The 25417-nt window shown below is 27.3% G+C and overlaps 2 protein-coding genes and 1 long non-coding RNA gene across 5 annotated transcripts; 2 read left to right on the top strand and 1 right to left on the bottom strand.

Annotated features, from left to right (window-relative positions):
• Positions 1-133: 133 nt before the first annotated feature.
• On the bottom strand, positions 134-5226 carry Paip2 (polyA-binding protein interacting protein 2). 3 transcript variants are annotated; one of them, XM_015336254.2, is made up of 5 exons: positions 5080-5226; positions 4019-4231; positions 3720-3911; positions 3584-3646; positions 134-1340 (listed from the first exon to the last, which is right to left on the bottom strand). In XM_015336254.2, the coding sequence occupies exons 2-5, from the start codon at positions 4193-4195 to the stop codon at positions 1323-1325; spliced, it is 450 nt and encodes a 149-aa protein (XP_015191740.1). In that variant the 5' UTR covers positions 4196-4231; positions 5080-5226; the 3' UTR covers positions 134-1322. The 3 variants fall into 3 exon arrangements, with proteins under 3 accessions (XP_015191740.1, XP_015191739.1, XP_089031483.1); XM_015336253.2 differs by having other exon boundaries at positions 134-3646; positions 5080-5225; XM_089175357.1 differs by lacking the exon at positions 5080-5226 and adding an exon at positions 4833-4973 and having other exon boundaries at positions 134-3646.
• A 157-nt stretch (positions 5227-5383) lies between these two features.
• On the top strand, positions 5384-6082 carry LOC149031645 (uncharacterized). Its single transcript, XR_016177568.1, has 2 exons — positions 5384-5581; positions 5729-6082. It is a non-coding gene; the product is annotated as an uncharacterized LOC149031645 (long non-coding RNA).
• A 345-nt stretch (positions 6083-6427) lies between these two features.
• On the top strand, positions 6428-25153 carry BNIP3 (BCL2 interacting protein 3). The gene is made up of 6 exons (XM_089175246.1): positions 6428-6524; positions 14954-15119; positions 15816-15900; positions 24076-24149; positions 24436-24591; positions 24684-25153. Exons 1-6 carry the CDS (start codon positions 6428-6430, stop codon positions 24733-24735), a joined length of 630 nt encoding a protein of 209 aa, XP_089031372.1. The 3' UTR covers positions 24736-25153.
• The last annotated feature ends 264 nt before the right edge of the window (positions 25154-25417 follow it).

Here is a 25417-nt window from a genome sequence, read left to right as displayed (position 1 = left end):
ATCAATGGAACTTCTCTATTAACATATACACTAATATTTTCAACATATAAAAGATTATATAAAAATAGGGTATGTATAATTTAGTAAATCAAGTCTGCAATAAAAAAAAATTACAATAAGGACAAATGGAACATTATCGCTACATATATTTATACTTTATTTATATGCTACATAAATGCTACAGAAAAAGGTTTCAACAAACCAGATGGAAAACTCATAAATGCAATATTTAATGATTATTATAGGATATAAAACCATACGGTGTTTTATATGTATATATAAAAATGGTATCCTACATTCATATGCTATTTTCGCATTAATTCGTTATACGCTGCTTTATTACAAAATCCAAAGGGTAATGTATACGTACATTTCAAGAATATATTCAAAATATATTTGAATATATTTTGAATGTACTTATTTATATATGTATATATATATATATATATATGCATATATATATTATGCATTACTTTACTCTTTACGTTAATACATAAAAGAACGAAAAAAGTAATGAATGCTTTAAATAAAAAAAAAAGCTTAAATTTTTTTCTATTTTACAATTTTGATTTCGAGAAACAACAGCAGAATGTAATAAATTAATGTTACTTGATCGATAAAACTAATATTTTGCACATGTTAAAAAATGATGTTAAAAAATATTGCAAATGTGTATTTTCCAAATCTAAATTATTATCCATATAATGAGTCAAAAGTTGTATATCTTATTCTCTCTAATAAATCGTTCTTAAGATGTACATAACAAAATATTGAAAGAATAATTTGCACAAGTATTATGAGACGTACTTTTGTAAAAGCTTTGATCTGTGAAAGGTGCAATATAATAAGTTGAATGCAATGTATAGACGTGCTATCAAAAATTTCATATTTAAAAATATTAAGTGTAGATTGACACAGATTAAAAGATTAAGAAGTGTTATATATATATATATGAATACAACAATGATATATATTTTTTTTACATTCAGAAACTTTTTTTTAGTTACTTCGTCATGTACAGACTTAACTGTACACAATTTTTTTATTTATTTTTTTTTTATTTTTATTATTTATTTTATTCTATTTTATTCGTTTTTTTTTATTTTTTTTTTATATATCATGAATGAATTCCATTACCAAACTCTTTTACAAATAGCAATTTCTGACTTGACTTAGTACAAAATTCTTTAAGAATCAGAGTCATTCCATATTTGCTCAGTTTTATACTATGCAGAGAAGGATAATATTTTCAGTTGCCCATTGGTTTCCATATAGAGATTAGATTGGCAATTTCAAAGTGGAATTGAATATCCATATGAGATTTAGCTGAAGATTTCAACCTAAAATGTTACAGATAAAAAATCAGTCTACATAACCGCACATTAGTTCAAATTATAAATTATGTGCAATGAGATCATTAAATTTGCTTGAATTTCTTTCGTAGTACTACATAATATTCGAGAACACGTAAATATGATTGTTTCGAAATTTCCTCTCTTATTAGAACTTATTTTTTTTTTTTTATGAAAAATAATGTATATAAATCCAATAAGTAGATGAAATGATTATGCAAAAGGAATTCAAGTTTAAAAAATCACTTGATTGGTTTATAATTTAAACAATAAGATTAAAAAGTGGTTAATTAAAGCTTTAATGCTGAAAGTCACTTAATGAGAGTTGTGTAGCGCAGGAATGGTAACATACTAGCATAATATATAACAAATATAGTGTGATGTCTTAATGCAAACAATATTGTACTAAATGAAATCTGTTTACTTCATTTTTATAATCACAGCACTCATCCAGGCTATATAAGGTTGCGATAAAACATATTTACCACATACTATTTTATGAAATTTTACGATGTCATGATATTAGAATTTTTTTATTGAGGGAGCTAACAAATTTGTATATTCATATTTTATATACTTCCATATATATATTACATGTATGTGACAAATTTGCTTTCATCACTAGTACGATATTGAATTGCAAAAATGATCATGAAAATAAACATAACATTGGTATTTAAATACATCTTCTTTTTACAGACAGTAATTGTATACGAATAAATTAAAGAAAAAAGAAAAATAAATAAAATACTAAGTCACATAAACAAACATATATCACATTATACACGTATACTTTTAATTGATACTCTCCACAAAATGAATTTATACAAAAATTAGCGAATAAATCCGCAATACATTTCCAATAATAAATAGAAATTATAAATTTGATCTTTTTTGCAATTCAATCAGACTAATTCAAGTACATTCACGATATATACTATATATGCTTCATTAAATTTCAATAAAGGGTACATTTTAAGATTTATAATCTATGAAATTTTGTTACACCATTTCATAGAAATTCTTCTAGAAAATAAGTATGTAATGTACTGACTCTTTTAGTAAAACTAATAAGAGTCAAAGAGTCCCTCACAGCCTGAGTAAGACTTTCACTTGAGATCTTTAATTTATTAAATGATAGCTGACAAATAATTAAAAACAATTTTGTGTAATGTTCAAAAATAAGTTTTTCAATGCGATAATAAAATTTTCAATATAATATTATGTATCATTAGATACATCAAGAAATATAAATATTATTACTATTAATATTAATATGATATATTATAAACTATTAAAAAGTTTTCTCATATATTGACACATGATTAATATTTTACATAATTTTTTTACAAGCAAGTACAGCACTTTTTCCAATGATTTTAAAAAACATATTAAATATAAATTAAGTTCGATAAATGAACTATTATCTCATCTTTAATAAGATATACAAAGCTTTAAAAGTAATACATTACAAAAAACTCATTTTAGAGAACCAAAAATTTTCTTGTTATCCTTCGTTTCAGTGTATACATAAGTAAAATATAAATGTAACTTATAATATTGCATTAACACATTGGTTTTTTAATTATTTTTCTTTTTATTTTATTTTATGATTTTATTTATTTTTTTTTATTTTTTATTTTTTAAAGGTATTAATAAAATCTTAAAAGTTTAATATACCTTCCATGCACACAAATAATTATCGTTTATACGTCTGAAGCATATTTAATATTTCATTGGAACATAATCGATATATATATATATATTCAATAAAATGTCAGTAAAGAATGCAATAAATGATATTTGAGAAGAAGAAACATAATGAAAAGGATGTTAACCTAGATAAATTTATGTAATCAGTAACTTATGCGTGTAGCTATTAATTCTGTCAACACAAATCCGGCACAAAATTAAATGGCTATAATATAAGATATTATTTTGTCCATAAAGATGTGAGTAATGTACAGCATCTATCTGTCAGTAATTATGCAACTGATCTTACTAATTTTCGACATTAAATAACAATGTCGTATACTACCCACTGTCATATTATTTCATACTGTTTTAAGTATAGCCACAATCATTTAGTTCCTAATTAGATTTTGTTAATACGGCTGCTTGATCAAGGATTGCGAAATTTAGCTACGATAGTAGCCTTATAATAGTGTCTTAAACAAAAAGAAGTAGGCCCTCTACGATGATTCAGCAGTGACTTCTGTTGCTGTACTTACAGTTGTCACTGTAATTGCCTTGAATGCTGGGATGAATTCAGCTGCATCTGGATTTAATGTACTCTACAATGTAGCACAATTAATAGAATTTTAATTTATTTTAGATTTCCAAACAAAAAAAAACAAAAATTGGTACCTGTTTGGCAAGATCATCGTGCATTCTCAAGTCACTAAGTTGTTGACAAAGTTCAGCACCATTATTGTACGGAATACTAGCGGCAGTCGACCAAGCAGTCGAATTAATGTTTCTTTCATGTTGTCTTTCTTCTTCTAACATAGCCTCCAAACATTCTTCCATTAGTTCTTCCTCTTCCAATTGTTGCAGAACCTGCAATTTAATTTTCTAAACTATAAATACTGAATATATATTTTAAAATTTTTTAAATAAATCTTAAATTAATTGCAATAACAGAAACATAAATTTAACAGAAAGACCTGTTTATCAAATTCTTCTTCATTCTCCATCCAAAGATATTCCGAAAAATCACCATCGTTACCTCCTTGAACTTCAGCTTCGGTGTCAAGACTAGTGTCAAAGTATGTTGTAATCACACTATTCTCATGGCCATAATAGCCATTACCCGAACCACTGTTTGGAATCTTCATTTTCATGCCACTTTTATAAAAGATCCTTTACTAAAGGATAAACTAAAATTCGAAAAGATATTTTTTCAATTTTCTGTCATTGGATAACGTAAATTCATATACATATAATGTTCTTATAAAATATAAATTGTTCTATTTTCTTTACATATTTATCATTTACACATAAGATATATATATATATATATATATATATTATATATATATTATATAAAAAGCACAGTAATCTTTATCTTGTTCATAAGCCGTTATCTTTCGTGTAAAAAAATTGGAAAAAAAACTTGGACTTAACAAACTCAAAGTCAATACACTCTGTCTTGACATATATATAACATATATATGACCATATATATATATATATATAGGTTTGTTATTCTTAATTGCATTGATCAATTAACAATTCTATGCAATATATGTAAAAAAAATACCATATGGATATTTTATCTTCTTTATATTCTTATTGGCAATTAAACATGCAGATAAAAACGGAAAGTTTGGAAAGTGCCTGACGAAATAGAACCTTGAACTCTTGGAGACACCTTGAGAGACAACAAACGGAACGTTTAAGAATGCTACGTTCCGTTGACACATATGGGAGGTTTATTGCTATATAATATGCTCCTAGGTCGATGTAATTCACAATTACCTCGAATTTAATCTTGAAATGGGTTATATACTAAAAATTTGGAATATTTTTGTCTACCGGTTCATAATAATTACAAAATGGAACAAAATTGCTTGACAGATCACCTAAGGGGCGACCATTTTTAACAATCTACGCAGAACGATTCCCGAAGAAGTTTTATTCTCTCTATTCGTGTCTCATACCGAACGTCTTTTGTTATCGAGGATACAAATTTCATTTCTCACTATGTACTCAAGTGTAAACATACCTTTTGATAACGAGAATTGAGTTGACTTGTTGTAGGAATCACGATTTACGCAGCACATGAGTAAAATACGTGTCGTGCTATACAAATTAATGCTTCGAATAATATGTTGTATGGTGCTGCCATCGCGTTTAGTAAGAAAGCAGCGGCCGCGCTTATAAATATACGTCAATATGTCAATATAAAATTATTTTAAATAATAACATATTTAGTTTAACTTTTTTTCTATCTCCGTATAATATAGTTTTTTCTTAAATAAATAAACATATGATACAATAAATAAAAATAGATATGTTATTATTTAAAACAATTCTTCGCGTGCGAAAAGAGTAACAGTATCGACAAAATCACTATACATGTATTTTAATATTCGATATATCTAAAAATATAAATAAAATCAATTATTTTCTTATTGCTATGTTTGTTACTTCGAATAATGTTTGAAAAATATTTCATAATTCCAATCAATAAAATATACATTTATGTATATACTTCTATAGAAATAGTAAGAGATTTAGTAATAATAATAATTTTATTCATATATATATATATCGACATTTAATATTTTAAATAAGCATAATAAATATTCAATTTCTTCAATCAAATTCTATTTCTAGCATGATCAGAAACATTTAACATCTTTTTGTTTCAGGGTTGCATCTTGCTAAAAGAAAGAAAGGAAAAGAATGATAAACATTGATTTGGATAACGTAGTACTTTTAAATGCAATTGACTAGTGTAGTGGTACTCCGGTGGGCCGCGCGGCCACACGATTGGTTAGCGCGGGCGAGTTGTGTGTGTTGACGTTTCATCAAAACAAAGGCAGATCAACTACGTGAGAGTCCCGGGCTAGCATTTTATCGCGATAATTCGTCGCAAGTGCCTCGCGTCTCTACGTCGTGTTGATACGTGTACGCGCACGAAACGAATCGTCGTCTGCATGCGTCTCTTCGGATCGCCGTACTATTCGTGATTGTTGTTTAGCAAAAAGTCTAGTTCTCTTTTTTCCTTGTGTATTAAATATGTTTTCCTCGGCGAAATATAGTTCAGACGAGCTTTTAGGGGTAAGTCAAATCAACGCCCATCATCATTTTAAAATATATTACTATCATCAAATGAAATTTACCGTTTTGTGGATATTTAAATATTTGAATTAATCATTGTTCGGAGTAAGTTTTTGCGAAATTGGCATCAATCAAAACGGATTGTTATTGCCGATTCAACGTATCTCTGTATAGGATGTATTTAAGTAAACAGATAAATATAACATTATTTTTCTTATAAAATAAAATATACAATTGTTCTTTCGTTTGTTTCAAAAAATGATCGTCTACTTTTGATGTGTAATCAAATGGAGCTTATCCAGATACCATGTAAACGTAGGACGCCAGCAGCTGTCATTGCCGACAAAATGCAGCCATTGCGCCGCGTTCCTTTACTTTCACAGCGTAAACAAACACCGTTTCTTTTGCGTCGTCAACGAATGTGTTGCGCGTTTATATATATATATTGTCTCTAGACACGTTTATAAATGTTCAGTCGATTTCTTATTTTTTTTTTTAAATTATTAAATAAAATAGACACATTGTCATTTGTTTGGAGCAATTAAATCTCGTTAGTAACATACAAACAATTTCAATTTTTTGTCTTTAAATCTTAAACAAATTTTAAACGTTAAAAATTTTATGTAATTATTAAAAATAGTATATTAGTATTTAAATGTAATTAAACGTACTATATAGCAAGAGAAAAAAAGACAGAGAAAGAAGAGGAATCGTGTGAGATGAAAATTTAATAAACAAATGCAATCTTGATAGGCATCCATATCTCGTTAATTTATATCCTTCACGTCTACTTAAGTTGGGAATAGATATTTTGTACATAATTAAATATAAACATATATACATTTTCAAGAATATTAAAAGGTATATTTGTGTTAATATTTTCCTCGAAATCAAGCAATAAAATGGCTTGTGATTGTCTTCTCGTCATCGTTGTCATCGTTCGAATATGTTCACGTAATAACGACTCACAATCAGTTTTATTACAGAGCTTTTCTATCATTCTATATCATCTAATATATCTTAGAAAAGTATTTTCTGATATGTATGGATTTAATCGTATTTTGTGTAACTTATTTAAATGTCCATGTGAACATTTTATGTATGTACATAATTTTAAGTATAATAACACTTATTGTTAGATGTTTATCTCTTTGTGTTTACAAATGTTTTTTTCCGATTAACAAATTTTTAACATTTTATTTTATGACTTGTTGTTTTCTACGTTTTGTATATTTCAAAACTAATTGGTGACTATTTATACATAATTGTATAAAGAATGATTCAAAAGATGGTTTAATAAACCGAAAAATTAGAAAATCTTAAATCCATGATTTTTTAACACTTGATATACCACCATTTTCTATTACACTAATCAAAATGACTGGTGCATAAAAAACAATGCTTTTCGAGACTTCCAGTCTTTATTTATTCATAAAAAATAGAAAATGTTTAATAATAATAATTTTAATAGATAAATAGATTTATAAATATTTTTAAATAACAAAACGCTTAATTATCTACAGAATTCAAATGTTACATGAAGTAGAAATTTTGAATTAAAATGGTATATCTAGTGTTAACAATACTATAATTCCTATAAACCTAGTGTTTATTTTTCATTTCTTTCGGTAAAATAACTTTGAGACATCCTCTATATATTTTATATAAGTTCTCTCTAATATCAAAAAAAAAAAAAATAGAGATAAATGAAGTGGTTAGATTAACCAGAGTGTATTCTGAAGATGCAGATGACGATTAAACTCGACGGAATTATCAGTTATCAAAGACTAGCATCTGTTAAGTCTAAACAAAACACATAGGAAACTTTTTGTAATATGCAAAAGAAAAATCAGACTGTTGACATATAGACCACACTGATAAAATACAAAATGAACAAAAAAAAAAATATAACAAAGTCGTACGATAATTATACGAAAATAATATTATCACACGTCCAAAAAAAATAGAATCAAATCTTTTTATCTTTCCTGGTTTAGTACACCTAATTAGAGATATACATGTTTATATCTGTTTTTATTCACTCAAAACAAATGATATATAAAATATAACCTACGTACGCCCATACAACGTGATAAAAATTAATTAAAATGTTTGATGTACTTTTTATAGTTTGTACAAGGTGGACCAAAAATTTTTACGGATGATCCTATTAATCTTTGTTTCAAAATTTTTCAAGCCATTTTCTTTTTTTTTTTTTCAAATTATAAAACTACAAGTTCAGAAGCTTTTAACTAATCTTGGTATCTTGGAAATTTATTTTAATATTTCATATGAAAATGTATTTGTTTGATTAAATTCTTATATATTCTTTGTTCGCAGTTAGGAAGACAACGGAGTGTGTACTATATTTACATCTGACTCATATATCATCATCATTATCATCATTGTTATTATTATTATTATTATTATTATTATTATTATTATTATTATTATTATTATTGTTATCAAATATAAAGGAAGATTGAGTTTTTCTAATTGCTCATACTATCGTAGAATTGATCACAAAGTCGACAATTGGGTCAGTGTCCTGTCGGCACAACTCTTATCGATCTTCTTCGTCTATTTAAAACGAAGCGTTATATGCATATGCATATACATATATACAACGCAGGGAGAACGTGTCTCTTGCATCCAAGATCATGGCCAACGTTTTTGTTGGCTAGTCTTCTTTGCTTTGGAAGATGGTGCCCTACGTTTAACGTGTTTGCTTAGTCATTTGAAGGAAAACAGAAAACGTGACAAGAGTCAGGCAATCAATGGCTGTATCATTCCCAAGAATTTTCTGAGTTACCATCCTGGTGTTAATTTTTATTTTAAAAATTTCAATGAAACAAAAACAAACCTTATATTCACATTAAAAATTTCTTATGCTAAATAATTTTGTTGATGCTCGCGAATTGTTATTGTAATATATATATTGTATTGTATATTATGTGCGACGTATTTATAAAATTTTAAAATACACGACACGCAATACACAATACATTTAATAAAAATAATTACACAGATGTGTATATCTATGAAATTAAAAATTAATAAGAGAAGATAATAATTATCTTGAATATTTTCTAATCAAGGATTAAAACGTTCAAAGACTCTTTTTTTCGATTGTTTTTATCTCCTCGTACAATTTCTTTCCTGATTTTATCTACATACTTTCTACTTAGAATTTTATTATCATCGGTTATCGATCTCATCTTTCCTTAGAAATTGCAGGACGTTTCATAGAATGTGTTTTGTTTCTTTGTGTGTACGTGTTGTATCTCAGGAAAAAGTGTGACGTCAGATATATAGTAATAGAAAAGAAGCTTGACCCAAGTTAAACCTTTCTACCAATGAAATATGTTTTCTTGGTGAATCATTCTCAGTAATACTTTTTTTACTCTTTTATTTTTACAGTTAATATTTTTTTTCTTTCTTTTTTTTTTATAATTTTAAACAAAAAATGATTACAAGCATGATGTAGTAAAGCAATATTTTTTATCTTCACATATCACCATTTAAATAAAAGTTTTATCCAGTTTAAGACTTGAATATTACATATAGTCATGGATATTTCGCCACAAAAATGCCAGTCGCGAAAGTGTTAATGTAATTTAAATATACTTTATGTCAGAGAATCCCAAAATTTTATGAGCGAAGATCCATTTGCGAAAACTAATTTTACACTTTCCACTTACTCATAATGCAAATATTAAAAGTAAAAGATGGTAAAACAACAAATATTACTTCACAAATTTTTTAGTTTTTATTGAATACAATTAATTAATATGCATTTAAATTTATTTTAATCTAATAACGAACATATGCGAACTATTTTTATATTTTAATGAAAAATATGACCCAGGCTGAAAATTTCTGCTTTGTATGGTAAAGTAAAAATAAAAAAAAACTTCGGTATGAATTAAATCAATTGTTTCATTTAATGGACCAAAAATAAACATCGTTTAGACAAAGAAAAGCAATGTGTAATAATTAAATCGTATTCGAAGCGACAGATCGATGAAAAGAGACCGCCATTCAGTTGATTTCTATTTTTAAATACTGTGAACCCTTTCTTCTCGGCTCGTTTAAATCTTTCCCGCGCACTGTGATTTAAAATCACGTGACTTGCTTATTAAACTTATTTTTTTTTTGTCTACAACACTTTATCTCGGTATTCTCGTCACGTTTCAAATAAGTTTTGTTACGATGGAATCTAAAGAATTTGTTCTCCTTCATTAACAATTTAAAACTAGAAAAAATAAAAAAAGATAAAACTTTTTATCATCGTTCCCTTCCTGGTCAGATAAAAAAAAATTTGTTAGGCTAAATTGTGTCCAATTGACTTTTGAATAATACGTTCGGTTATACACATAAAACAAAATGGTAATTTTCATTTAACTTTAAAGTGCAATATACTCGAAAGTTTTCAATTCGTTTTGAAACTATTGTTGCAAAACGCTAAAAACGAAATCGTATGAATAATTTGCAAATATATCAGCTTGCTTTCTTCTTGAAATCTTTTTTATTTTTCTTTTTTTTTTTCTAGTACTCTACAAGTGATATTTTCGTCGCAGAATATACATGATTACCAGCCACGAATTAGCGATAAATGTTTGACCTAAAATACTTGATTGCACGAGGTCAACTGTTCGATTTTTTTTTTTTTTTTGGATTAAAATATCTAATGAAAAAGAATAAATCTTGTTTGTTAAACATGAAAATAACTTTTTAACTTTTTGCTCTAATGAAGAAAGTTAGATGAATGGAGAGTTATATGACTGCGTACAAATTTTTCTCATTTCTTTTTCTGGTTATCGTTTTTCTTATATAAGAATTTGGTGAAAGTTTTTGCAATAAGGAAATTTAAGATTCCTTTTCACAATAATTTCCTATTGGCAAAATTTTCTATTGAAAAAATAACTTTCTATCTTGATATAAAATTCAAATAATTTTATTCAAATTTTAGGAAGGATATATAATTGTGACAAGGAAATATAAATGATGATAACTGATTATAATTTATTTATTGTTTACCCTTGCATTACAATGCTATTATTTTAAGCATGTGTTATAACTGTCAGATAATCGTGTCTTGTGAGTCAAACTTATTGTTGATTAAATAAAAGTTGCCAAAGACTATAGGGCATTGAAATATCGGAATGATGTATGCAAATGCATGACAAGGTGCATTATGACAACACTCGCGTATTCAACACGTGTGGCCTTGATAAAAAGCACGTGTGCAAGTAGCTACTTCTTTGATTCCACGTCCGGTCGTTAGCTTACTAAAAATGTTTACTATTTTTAAATTATTGCTGCTAATATTATTTAAAATGTGACGTTCAATTAACACTAGATATACCAGACCAGTCATTTTGACTGGTCAGGCCATTTTAATTCAAAATGTCTACTTCATGTAACATTTGATTTCTGTAAATAATTAAGCGTTTTGTTATTTAAAAAGGTCTATAAATCCATTTATTTATTGAAATTATTATTGTTAAACATTTTTTGTTATTTTTTAAGAGTAAATAAAGACTGGAAGTCTCAAAAAGCATTTGTTTTATACACCAGTCATTTTGACTAGTGTAGTAGAAATAGGTATATTGAAAATGGTGGTATATCTAGTGTTAACACTGAGTTTGACTTTTTCTACTATACTAGGAAAAAAATTATTTTATTCTAATTAGATTATTTGTTTTCTTCTATAAACAAGTATTTTTTTATATAAGAGTTTTAATTATGAATAAATCCTTGTTATGATAATATAGTATTTCCTTCTCCACATTTAGTTTCAGGCGATAATAATGTTGGATTTTATCACAGCAACTTCCGGAAACCTAATTTCGTATAAATAAGAAATCGTCAATGGAATTATAATTATAAAAATTGTGTAATTATAATTGGCTAATAATCTTTACTTATAATTAACTTCTGTTAAAATGTTGTTACTTAAAAATTTGCAGTAATCTTCTTTTTATGAATTTATAATCGGTTGCATCAGTTTCATTAATCGACGTAACTCCTTCATATTAATTCTTACTAAATCTTCGGTAATCACGTAATCACACTTCTCATTTTCATTCAAATCTAATGTTATTTCGGATTTCTCGGATATTGTTCTTTTCTTGGTGCTGTTAATTGTCGAGACATTAGATGAATTAAACAAGCTTTCGATGTTGTCGTCGATGTAATTGTCATTACGCGTAGACATTTTTGATAATTAAAAAAATCATTTAACCCGCAAAAATTACACAATAAATTTTCAATTACGTATAATGAACTTGACGTGTGTGAATGTAAACAAAATGTCAAAAAATAAAAATGAAAATCGTATTTTTTTTTATTTACTTGAAAATTAGAGGAAAAAAATTGAATACGCGTATAGAAAAGATAATAATAAAATTGTATAAGAGAAACTAGGATGTAGTGTATTTTCATTTATTTCTAGCAGAACTTGATTCATGTGGGAAATAAAACCTACTTTTCTCATCCATGTATTCTTCATATACAGAGTTTCTCACAGCCACTATTTATTAAAAAAAAAAAAACCGAATTTTATGATATAACAAGTTGCGATAATTGGAGATTCTTTATTGAAATGCTTTTCAAATCAAGTCGATTTTTTTTCAGAATTTTTCTTAAAATAAGATGAAATTTCCTTTACTAAAATATAATAACTTCAACGACGCAGTTGATCAGCTATAGAAACATTATTTATGCTCTCATTCTCCTTTATCGAACGAATGTGCGCTCGGTCTTCTACATATTATATATGCATACATATATAGGAGGTTAGAAGAATATAGTGTTAATAAAGGTTCTATCAGTATTTGCATGCACGTAACGATCATGATAGAAATAATATTAGATAATAGATATATTTTATCTCTCATTCGTTTCGTTTTGCTGATAAAGATGGGGGTCATTGAAGAAAGAAATCCGTTTCGTTGCATTCAATGCTTCTTACTTAACTTTTATTTCTGAGAATGGTAAAAACTAATCGATTACGTACACGTGCGTTTTGATAAATGGTTAATAAACTATAGTTGCCTTTTCGCGTGATGCATTTCTCTCTTTTTTTTTCATTTTTTATATTTCGATGAACGCACGATAATTTAAAATTATTTTCTAATATAAATGAAATATTTTCAAATTGTTAACACAATTAACACTAGATATATCACCATTTTCAGTATACCTATTTCTACAACACTAGTCAAAATGACTGGTGTATAAAAAAAAATGCTTTTTGAGGCTTCAGTCTTTATTTACTCTTAAAAAATAACAAAAAATATTTAACAATAATATTTTTAATAGATAAATGGATTTATAGACATTTTTAAATAACAAAACGCTTAATTATTTACAGAAATCAAATGTTACATGAAGTAGACATTTTGAATTAAAATGGCCCGACCAGTCAAAATGACTGGTCCGGTTTATCTAGTGTTATATATATATATATATATTATCAATTTTTATTAATAATTCTGAACAAAAATCTAGAAATACATATACACATTCAATTAAAAAAAATGTTCATCAGCTTGTAAAACTCAATAATTAGTCTCATTAATTAATTTATATCAAAAGAGCAATACAAGTTTAGTAACGCTTTTAATTACGCGTCACACACTTATACATACTATAAACATATTTACGTAATTCTGATGCTTATTAGGAAATATGACGATGCAAACTGATTAAGATTGATTGTGTAGCCTTTTTTTCTCACGATGGTCGAAGACATTTTTTAATCGGGCATTATCAAAGTGAAGAAATAGCTAAATATATTGCACTGTTATGTCGTCATAAGTATCAATACAGTGCATTCAAGCTATATACATGCAACACTTATTGTTAGTAAATCGAACTTCTCGAGTATTAAAACTTGTTTGTTTTTACGTAATAACAATGTATGCATTTTCATATAATCGAGAATGAGATCGTAGAGAACAAGCTCGGTAGTCTTCTATAGAGATGTTTCATGGACGTTTAAAACTGTAATCAGTACAAAACGACGAATGAACAACGAAGACGACTTCATGAGAGTATTGTAAGCAAAAACGAAGGTCTCGTATTACATTATGTATGTGATATTTACAGTAGATTATGACGGCAACAGATTGTATGATCATGGATCTATATCATTCTCATTCAAATAAATATAAAAATATATATAATATGTAATATATGTATCAGTAATTATGACAGTGGATTAAATCGAAAAATTGAAAAGATTTGTTTTAATTTATTTTATGTACGTATCCACACGATAAAAATAGTTCACTTTCATTTCTTTTTCAAGTTTATCATAGTCTAGGTAAAAGCAACAAATGCTAATATTAACTCCGGATGCATAAGGATCTGCTAAATCTCAACGATATAGATTTCAATTAACATTAGATATACCACCATTTTCAGTATACCTACTTCTACCACACTAGTCAAAATGACTGGGTATACAAAAAAAAGGCTTTTTTAAGGCTTCCAGTCTTTATTTACTCTTAAAAAATAACAAAAAATGTTTAACAATAATAATTTTAATAGATAAATGGATTTATGAACATTTTTAAATAACAAAACGCTTAATTATTTACAGAAATCAAATGTTACACGAAGTAGAAATTTTGAATTAAAATGGCCCGACCAGTCAAAATGACTGGTCTGGTATATCTAGTGTTAATTCATGATTGGTTTAAATTGAAAATGAAATTCTTACAAATATACGTTTAAGAATTATGTTTGAAAAGTGACCTTTGTTTTTCTCTCAATTGTATAAAAATTTGTATTAAAATTTACAGAATCATGGGTGGAGGTGAACTCGATATCGTCGGAAAGGCGAACACCACTGCCATTCAGCAGTTCGGAAGAATATTTACGACTTTTAAGAGAAGCACAGAGAGACTCAACTCAGTCGTCAGCAAGGCATTCTTTAGCATCTTCACGTCGGGGTACTCCTGGAGCTAGGTGAATATTATTCACTTTTTAATTCTTTCTGTTCCACAAATTATCCTAAAGAAAGAGAAGCTTGTGATCCCAAAAAGAATTCTTGTATTCTTATTTTTATTATATATATAATTTTATTATAAATGAGGGATTGTGTTGTTGTAAAAATCCATAAAAATAAAAGTTATTAATAACGATATTGTCAAGGTAAAAATGTTTGCTCAACAGTGTAATCATAACATTCTACATAACGCATGGTGTCTTTTACAAACAGAGAAAATTCAGCTTCTATATTTCTTCATCGCTTTTCGTTCTTCTCAAGACGAGAAGGGATCTTAAGATATAAGAAAATAAAAAAAAAACCCATCTTATGATGACTCACGAACAAAGAGAAGAAAGAATCTTTTTTTGGAGCAAGTGTTTCTTTGTGTGCTATTTGAAACTCTCGTTCTAAAAGAAAATTATTTAGTGAGAAAGAAACGATTTAATGAACGTCTTTTAAAAGAAAAAGGAAAAAGAGTGAAACGGGGAAAGAAGAAAAAAACGATGATTATTATCATTCTTTGAAATTTATTTCTAGCTGGACGTTGGCTTATTGAAAACCAAACGCGAGTTTCCTAAATATAAAAGTTAAAAAGCTGGAAATTTCGACATATTGAAATAATTGAAAAATGCTTAACGATAGATCATGAGATATCTATTCTTCTCTTATTTTAGCCCAAAGAGTCCACCAAACAGCCCTAATACGGAACTCTGTACTGAAGATGAGCTCAAAGGCGTCTACATAAATTACAGCAACAAGGTCAGTCTAGAAAATCGATCGTAATAAACCGTCTGTTGCGAGGTGTGTCTCATAAATTTCTGAGTGAAGCAAAGCATCTATACGTACACGCACACACAAATATATAAATCTATCGTGTATACGTACGCTTAACTTTTTGTGGTCGATTATAAAGATTTCTATAAAGAAACCACAAACATGATCTACCTATTTGACCCGAGTGAAAAAAACAATATTTCTAGTTGTTGACAAAAAAATCTTCGTTCAAAAGATCGAAATCAAATTTTGAATAAAAACAAATCTTCAAAGTCATTCCATTTATTCTTCCGAATAGTTGACGTTATTTTCGTATATAATTGACGAATAAATTAGAGAGATAATCCAAAAACATATTGTGCAACTGGTTTTATCGAACGAGCTTCACCTTCTTTACAAGGTCCTCGGATCAGTGACTCTATCATGTAGTCTGTGAACATTTCTTCCACCGATAGGTGCGGTAACTTAACCGAACACGCCTTCGGAATTGCTTTCAAGAAAAATTCATATATTTCTATTATATTATTTATATTCCAAATTTATTTCCTTTTTTTTACATTCCAATAATCTTACATTTAAAAAGTTATAAGAAACCACTTAATAGAATTTATTGACGTTTTAAATAAAAAATAGGGCATGCACATTTGTAATGGCTCAATGATAATTATTACTCAAAATCTACAATAAGAAAAACAATGGTAAAGTAATTAGTACATACTCAGTTCTCTTCGTAGTTCAAACTTCTTAGCAAATATCGGCAAATTTAAACGGAAACACTTTAAATGAACAACTTCCTCGAGTATATACTTTCGTACAATTGAAATTGTGTGTGTGAGGTGTTGCATTTTATAACAAGTGACAATAATACACAAAAGTACGTAAACCTGTTTACTAGAAAATATCTAAATGTAGTCAAACTGGTTTACTAGTTTATTTTACAATCATCAACTGTTTCTCTTGTGATACAATTACCAAAGTCCTCTACCGCGGTTTCAATTTTCTCGTATATTCACCAAGTAAGGATTTCTTGATAAGGTTTACTACGATGGAGCATCATTCACCTTAAATGGTTTACGTCTACCATCTTGCATCCTTCGTCACCTATATGTACAACCTACTGACAAGAAGTAGGACAAGAAGCTCGTATGATCATTGTAATCGAATTAACTTCGTCGTCATTTTCTAATTCATTTCAACGATTCATTCTGATCTTCGCTTTTAGTAGGAGGCTATTTTGGTTCGCCATGGTCATGTGTCATGGTATACTTTCTCAATGCATTATTTTTATAAGCTCATTTTTATATTTCTCAACATAATTAATAATTCTATTATATCTTAAGTGTATATATGTTTAGATATTCAAAAATGACGTGTTAATGTCACAAACCCGTTTCAAAATAATTTTATTCCATATTCCATAAAAAAATAATAACTTTATGTATCGTGACTCTTCTCACATCAATTATGTGTAAAACATTATAGCCATCTTCGTACAAATAAAATTTATTATTCTAAAATATGCTATAGTAAAATTTTGCTAACTTGAATATTTTACATGTCATAGAAAAGAACAAAGACAAGCAATCTGGTATACCCTATATATTTGCAAGGAATACTGTTGTATTGTATTTTATTCGATTCGCATAACTTTCTTGAATATTCTTTGCATTAATTTACGTAAATAAAAGGAACAATGTTCTCGCAAATAAATAATTATCAGCTATTTATAAGATATATGCAGTATCTCTTGGAAAAGACTTAACATACACCTGTAGCTCAAATCCATAATGTATGTATGTGAAACGTTTGTCTCTTCGTCATGCATGTATATTAGATACTCTGGTAGTGTCGATAATAAGAAGGCTTTTATGTAGGGAGACCGGTGAGTTTATCTTCTGCGGGGAAAAAAAGATACAACAAAGCAAAAATAATTACAAAAGAATACTTATATCTTGTCCAGAGTGAGTAACGATGATAACGAGGTGAAACTTCTTCGTTTCGTAGAATTTTTCTTTCTTTTTATGAGTCACTCTTTAATACTAAAAGGTTATTTATTACAATTTTTTTATATGAAGATTAATTAGAGATATTTCTTAATTTTTATTTTTTTTTTGTTCAAGTCAATTAAAACTTATACAATTTCCTCAACTATTTACTTTTCGACAAAATTTCTTTTATTTATTTATTTTTTTTTTTTCAACAAAAATTATAATTGTATCTGTATCTAAATTTATTAGGTAGAGTTTGGAAGTGTTACATAGGATTAAATTTGACCGTAAATAGAACATCGATGGTGTATTTCCTTTTTGATCTTCCCCTACAAGTTAAAACTAGACTTGGGGCGCGTAAAGCAGAGAGGCCAGATGTGAAAGTCACTATAATATCTAACTTTACTATAGTTCGTAACGGCGTTGCCAAGCGAGATTAAAGCATTTGCTCAAACAACCTGCCTTTTTAATCATTCTTTTACTGCTACCCGTTGCTATGAGCTTGCCCATTCGTCCGACGAATAATCGTTATAGATATGTTTCAGTAATAAACATTATATTAATTATTAAGATCTTGGGGTATACTAATAATTTCTTTTACAACTAGGAATCTCATTCTCAAGTTTTTTTTACAGAATCATCTAGTAATTAAGATATTCCTAGTAGCACAAAATATTGAATACATGTGTATTTAATATTAAAAGGAGATTTAATGTCTTTTTAGTATTAAATACACATGTATTCAATATTTTGTGCTACTAGGGATTGTTCAAATTAATTTCAGGATTCATTTTAAGGATAAAGGAATTTTGAAAACTTTCTTAATCCTTGGAATGAATGGGAAACGTTACTAAAGTTCAATTATTACTTTAACGGAAATTTTTTTTTATACATCCTGTATTATCTAACGTTTTTTTCATCCTTTCGATTATATTGAAATATGAATAACTCGTTATACGCATCGTTAATCCTTCGGAATTATATTTCTTATATTATGTATATACGTTCGTGACTTACGCAGCTAACACCGCATTACCTGCAATTGGATGCTAACGTCTATTTCTTAAAAAAAAAAGAGAGAGACGCGTTTAAAGAATTCAATATAAAATATATTATCATCAAGGACATCATCATTCGCGGTTTTTAAAACTTTACTATCAATTTTTACCTTTGATACTCTATAATATGATTAATAATAATTTATACAAAAAATAAAATTAAAAAGTGCACGCACAACACAATTAAATTTTTAGTTTCAAATTTTTAAAAAAGATTACAAATATTTTGAAAATATTTATCTGAATGAAAATGAAATAATTTGTCTTGAAGATAAAATAATTTTCTATAGAAATGTGACTTAAAAAAAAAAGATTGTACGAGCTAGTAATCTCGGATTTCCTGTTAATATAATACGCATACATTACATATAAAAATAAGAAGAATAAATAAAATTAAAAGGCATATCGTATGATCTTTAAAAGAAAAGCTCGGCAATCCTCGCTTCTACTCTTCCTCTCGTTGGATGTAACAAACCGGTTGAGCTGCTTGCACCACCGTTTAAATCGTACTAAAGTTGTGTTACGACTTTTGCGAATGTGTGCAACTGCACCTGAATAATATATTTTGAATGTGTGCTATCGAATAAGCTATAGAACGCTACCGTTTTATTTCTAATTGTAAAAGGAAGATAAAATAATCAATTATATTCGTTATAGCATGTAAAAGAGAATGCAGATTTGAAATAAAGTATTCGTGTCATCAAGAAATTGTTTTATTTAGGTTTTATTCCTTAATATTTTTAAAATCAACAATAAGTCACTAAGATTATTTGTAATTCATTCATGAAAAAAAAATATCATTTATTTAATTAGAAAATTTATTAGTTTTTTATTTTCTTTTTCAAACGATTCATTATAGATTGTCGTGATTGTTTTGCGTAAATGGAAATTGACTGAGATATAATTACACTTTAAAAGATCTCCCTTGCGTTTTGCGTGTTTACTCGCACGTATATAAGTCGTAAGAGATAAACATAAGTACCGTCAATAAGCTAAAAGTAATAGCAACGTAAAAAGTCGCAATAGAAAATATTACAGACGTTCGTACGCGTTTAATAAATTTGATAGACAAATTGTTTTAATTAAAATAATCTTTCATACAAATAAATCGGACTAACAATGAAAAAAGAAAAATAAAACCAAACAAAAAAATATTGATAAGGAAGTTGTGTTATTTATATATTTTTAAATGTATGTAATGATGTGTATATACAGAAGTGTTTTATCTTTCAATGTGTACAGTGTTGAACTCTGCGTCATCTGTTTATGCGTGCTCGATCTCACGTTAGCTACCTTGTAATCTATAAATTTGTATCTTCATTTTTACTCAATATCATTAACAACTTCTTTAGAATCATTAAAACTACGAACATTATTGAAAATGTAATACAAATGATTATTCTATTAAGTTAAAACTATTATTCTAATAGTCCGACAATTATATTATTTAAAATGAAAGATAATTTATAATAGTAATCATTAAAAAAAATTCTAAAAACGAAAAAAAGAATAAGGTAATACATAACAAATCTGAGTTAAAGAATCCTTTCTCTTTTTTTTTTATTCGTAAAAATATCATATGCGTCAAATAATTACTTATGCATACAGAAACAGGTATATCAGAAATATTTAATTTTGGCGCGCTTTTGAAGAGGGAAACAAAATGTTCCCACTAGTGGGGAATATCGACATGTTCATTGTTTCATTGAAACATAATATAGAGAAATTCTAGATATGAAGATTATATTTAGGACTATGCCTAGAAAACTTTAGATAATGAAGTAGTAGTGTCTCTCTCTTTCTCTCTCCTCTCTGTTTATATTCAGTGAGTGGTTATTCACATCTGCCAACTTTGCGTGGCTATCTATGTAAAAAAAAAAATGAGAGGGAGAGAGATAGAGAGAGCGCGCGAATAATGTTGACGTAGAATCTCTCGACCAATCAGAGAGCGTTATGCGGTCACGCCATGCGCAGTACCAGTGGCTCTGTTCTTGAAGTAAAGGGGCATTGCGATGCTTTTAACATTGTCGCGCATCGTACCAAACAAATCGATCTTTCTCTTTACTGTATATGGTATTGCGTACATATGTTGTGTATATGTAATATGTATATTATGCATATACATATGCCCTATGCACATGCACATGCACATGCATACAAAGGACCAATTTTAGTCATTATCCACAATCAATAGAACGATTTATCATCATTTGAAGAAAGAAAAAATGTAAACAAATATAAGATGCATTTGAATGGAAATGCACTCGACCATTTTGAAAATAATATGTGCATTAATTAAGTGTTTTTGTTTTTTTTTATTTTCCATAGATCGTCAACGAACAAAAATGACATATGTTACTATCCTTTTCTTTTATATTAGCTAAAATTATTACTGCCCGTAGTCTCACGTGAACTAATAACCGTTCTTTTTATGCTTTACGTGTTACTATAAGTATTTATATATTTATGTGTTTGCGTATGTATACGCTTATACATGCAATTACAATTTATAAATATCGATTTTTTACACTCTTATGTCGTTTATTTTCTTTTTCTTTTTATAGTAGATTATTTTACCTATAGTTAAATTACTGTTTTATCTCTTCCATAAGCAGTAATTTGTATATTTATATATATATTAAACAATAATATATTAGATTTTACGTATAATTGTGTCGAAATAATAATAGCGTACACAATTGTGCGTCACTAGCCATGCATAGCAGAACCAGCTAATTTATATTCATACATATATTTCTTTTTTTTTTTTTTATTTAATTCCTCATAAATATGTATTACTTTCTTAATGTTTGAGGAAGAAAAGAAGAAAATAAAGTACTCAATGTATAAGTAACGTTATAAAAGAAAATTTTATCGTTCATTTGACCTAATCTTAGACAGTAAATTTATTTAATACATTGAACGCCGGTCTCATGTTATTGCGAGATTCTTTTCTTACAATATGTAAACATGTTATTTTAAACGTGATATACTCTACTTGCCATTATTTTTTTGTCTGCATTTGTCTACTTTTTAACAAAACATAAATAATGTTCTATGCAAAATCAGATCAACAATCACTTTGTAAAAATTAATTTAAAATTTAATTTTTAAATGTTAACACCAGCGTTCAATGTGTTCATCATAATTAGGTTTACACATATATCTTATATAGTATGTAATTCAAAACAGGAAATCATTCAATGATTTTAAAACAACTTCGAAGTCCATATTCATCTATATACACCTATTTTTCTATTTGTTCATTTACATAGGAAGAGAATTTATATTCAATAAAATGATTGTCAGTATTCAGAGTTTGTATATTGTATTTAAATAATAAATAATAAAATCATTGGAGTATAAATTACATGAGTAATAAACTGTCCATTGAAGTTATTTAAAGAATTTACAGTTTATTTATTTTCATTTTAAAAATAAAATGTTCCAAATTATCCTTATCTTTCGTTTATAATTAATTTACAATCACATTATTAGAGCACAACGTATTCATCGATTTTCTTTATAATAATTTATTTTCTATCATTAAGATTATATTCATCTTCAATAATTATTTTTATCAAAGATTTTATTGAAATATAATTAATAATAAATACCTGATGATATAAATACAGAGAGAGAGAGGGAGAGAGAGAATAAACATATTATGCTAAAAAATGATTAAGTTATCATTCAAAAACTGTAATCTACATCTTCGATAATTTTAGTTTTTCAATCGATTATTAAAATATATTATACAGGATGGATCAAAAAATGTCTAGATAATTTAAAAAATCAATTAATCTTTTTCGAAACTTTTTAGATTAATTTTGTTTTCAAATTGTAAATATACAAATTTAAAATCTTTTAAACCATCCTCTCTCTGTGTTACACATACTCGAAAGTACAAATGAAGAGAGTAAAAAATAACGATTGAGTTATCATTAAAAAATAATCTCTTATAAGACAAAATATTGACTCGAAAGAAATTTCTACGAATTAAATTATTTTGTTATTAGATATTATAGCAATCAGGAAACTAATAAGTGATAACGCTCATTGTTGAATTTAACGTAAATAAAAGTGTAAAAATGATAGTAGAAGCAGACACGTCATCAAGGTTGTTGTACTCGACCCTGAGGTTGTCATGAAAAAGATTATTATTTTGATATTTATTATTTTTTACTTATTTAATCGCTCCGATAAAAAAAATATATCAATCACTCTTATTTCCCATGCTATTGAATCACGACTATATCAGGGTATTGTTTTATTGCTGCGTCATTAAAATGAAGAAGCAGGTGCCAACTTTTTTCTAGATAGACGCATTTCTATTTGACATTAACTGCTGTGCGTTTATCCAAAATCGACTATGCGTTGACTATTTTGAGAATTCATTCTTTCGTATTTATATTCAACTATGTATATCCATATGTGTGATGAAACTTGGCAGAGTTCTTGACATGCTTACATTTCAATCTACTTTTTCGGACATCTAAGGGAGATATAGATAAAAAAATATTCTATATTTAGAAAAATATTTCTAAATATAGAAAATAGAGAAAGAGAGGCCCAATGAATCATAAATTATTAATACTAAATTGTTTTTTTTTTTTTCGATAGAAATTGCAATACAAAAAATATATCATACAATAGATTAATCACTTCATCTATGCAATAGCCAAAACATTAGATATTATCTTTGAATAGAAATAATTACGTTTATTTAGAAAAAAAAATACTTACGAAGTATTGTTGTTCCGAAACAACAAATTATAATTTATTTAAAATCGTATTTTTCGTTCCTTTTATGTCAGTAATCTTTCCCTATATTTGTTCATGCGAGTGTAAGTCTTAACATTCTGGTAGGTGTCGTTTAAAATAAATTTATCACCCTAACACAACGGAAATAGTATGTTTATGGGTTGCTATCAACATGTACCTAATAATACATCCTGATATTTTCTGAAAAAAGACGATTACGTTTCTCCATTTCCACTTATAAGAAGAACTCATCGTTAAAACAAACTCTTTTGGGAATTTTTATTTTATCTGTATTTATTTATTTTTTCTTAGAGCATATTGATGACGTTACGTTGTTTGTCTCTTTGTAGGAAGGCGAAATCTTAGACAAAAATATGGATTGGATTTATGAGTGGAGCTCACGTCCCGACCAGGCACCTCCAAAGTAAGTTAAATAATATATTGTCTTTCCCTTAAAAAAAAATATAAGTAATTTGAAAAAACAATTACTTGTTTTTGTTTAAACTTTCTAAGCTTGTAGTATTGTAATTTTAAAATATAAAAAACAATTGATAATAGGATAAGTCTAAAATATTTTTTGAAAGAATAATTAATTTAAAGAACTTTTGGTCTTCACACTATATTTTGAGTACATAGTATTTATGATACAAAATAAAAGCAGTATTTTCTTAGTGTTTATTGCTAATACTTTCTTGTTCTTTATATTTCAGGGACTGGAAATTCAAGCATCCACTTGGTGTGACGAAGAAAAAATCTTATAGCATTCGCACTGCAAAAGTTGGTAAAAATGGATTGTTTTCTAAAGAAGTTCTTTATACTTTAATCATCACAAATGTTCTATCCCTATTGCTTGGAACTGGTTTTGGGTAAATAATATTCACATATTTTTATTATAGTCATATTTATTTTTCTTATATTTTTATTAGGTATTAATAAATGTTTTTTACTTTTTTATTAGGGTTTGGCTCACCAGGCGAGGTTTAATGATGTCCCGCGTTGCTATTGAGTGAAGATAACGAAGTGATGTTAATTAGGATTGTCGCATTCTAGACTTGCAAGAAAGAGGAGAGGAATATAAACTGATAATTGGAAAGAATGAAAAGACTGAAAAGCCAGTTGGGAGAGTGATGAGCCTAAAAAAAAAATTACAGTTTAAAAAAAAAGCGCATAAATCTTTGAAGATCGATGTTAGTATCTTCTCTAAATCCTTCTCCTCTTTGATTATAAAGTACTTCTTGAGTAATTTGTATCTCTTAACTAATGCGCATCATATGCTTAAAAAAAAAAAAAAAAAAAAAAAAAAAAAACATTTAAAAATTAAATAAATAAATTGACAAGAGAAAAAGAAAAAATAAAGAAGAGAAGAGAGAAAAAAATTATTATTAAATGATAAAAATACTTTAAAAAAAAAAAAAGTATATATATATATATATATAAGAAAAAAAGAAAATACAAATTATTTACAGTAGTGGTCTAGACTTTTACGGGAAAGGAAAATATGTCCATTTTATACCATTTCTAATGCGTTTCTATTTGCGATAGTCCATAGAAATAGCTTGAATAATAAATATTTATCAGTAATTGATTATATATTGCCTGTTAGAAATTGGGAAAAAAGAGGCTGGAATAAAAAAGCAGCGCCAGCAGCGAACGAGAGAGAACGAGAGTGAGACTTATTGTTAGATGGATTGT

This window comes from Polistes dominula, unplaced genomic scaffold (genome assembly GCF_049000335.1).
Source record: "Polistes dominula isolate Pdom_NZ unplaced genomic scaffold, Pdom_raw_medaka contig_82, whole genome shotgun sequence".
In the NCBI taxonomy this organism is placed as follows: domain Eukaryota; kingdom Metazoa; phylum Arthropoda; class Insecta; order Hymenoptera; family Vespidae; genus Polistes; species Polistes dominula.
This window is presented reverse-complemented; position numbering and strand designations above follow the sequence as displayed.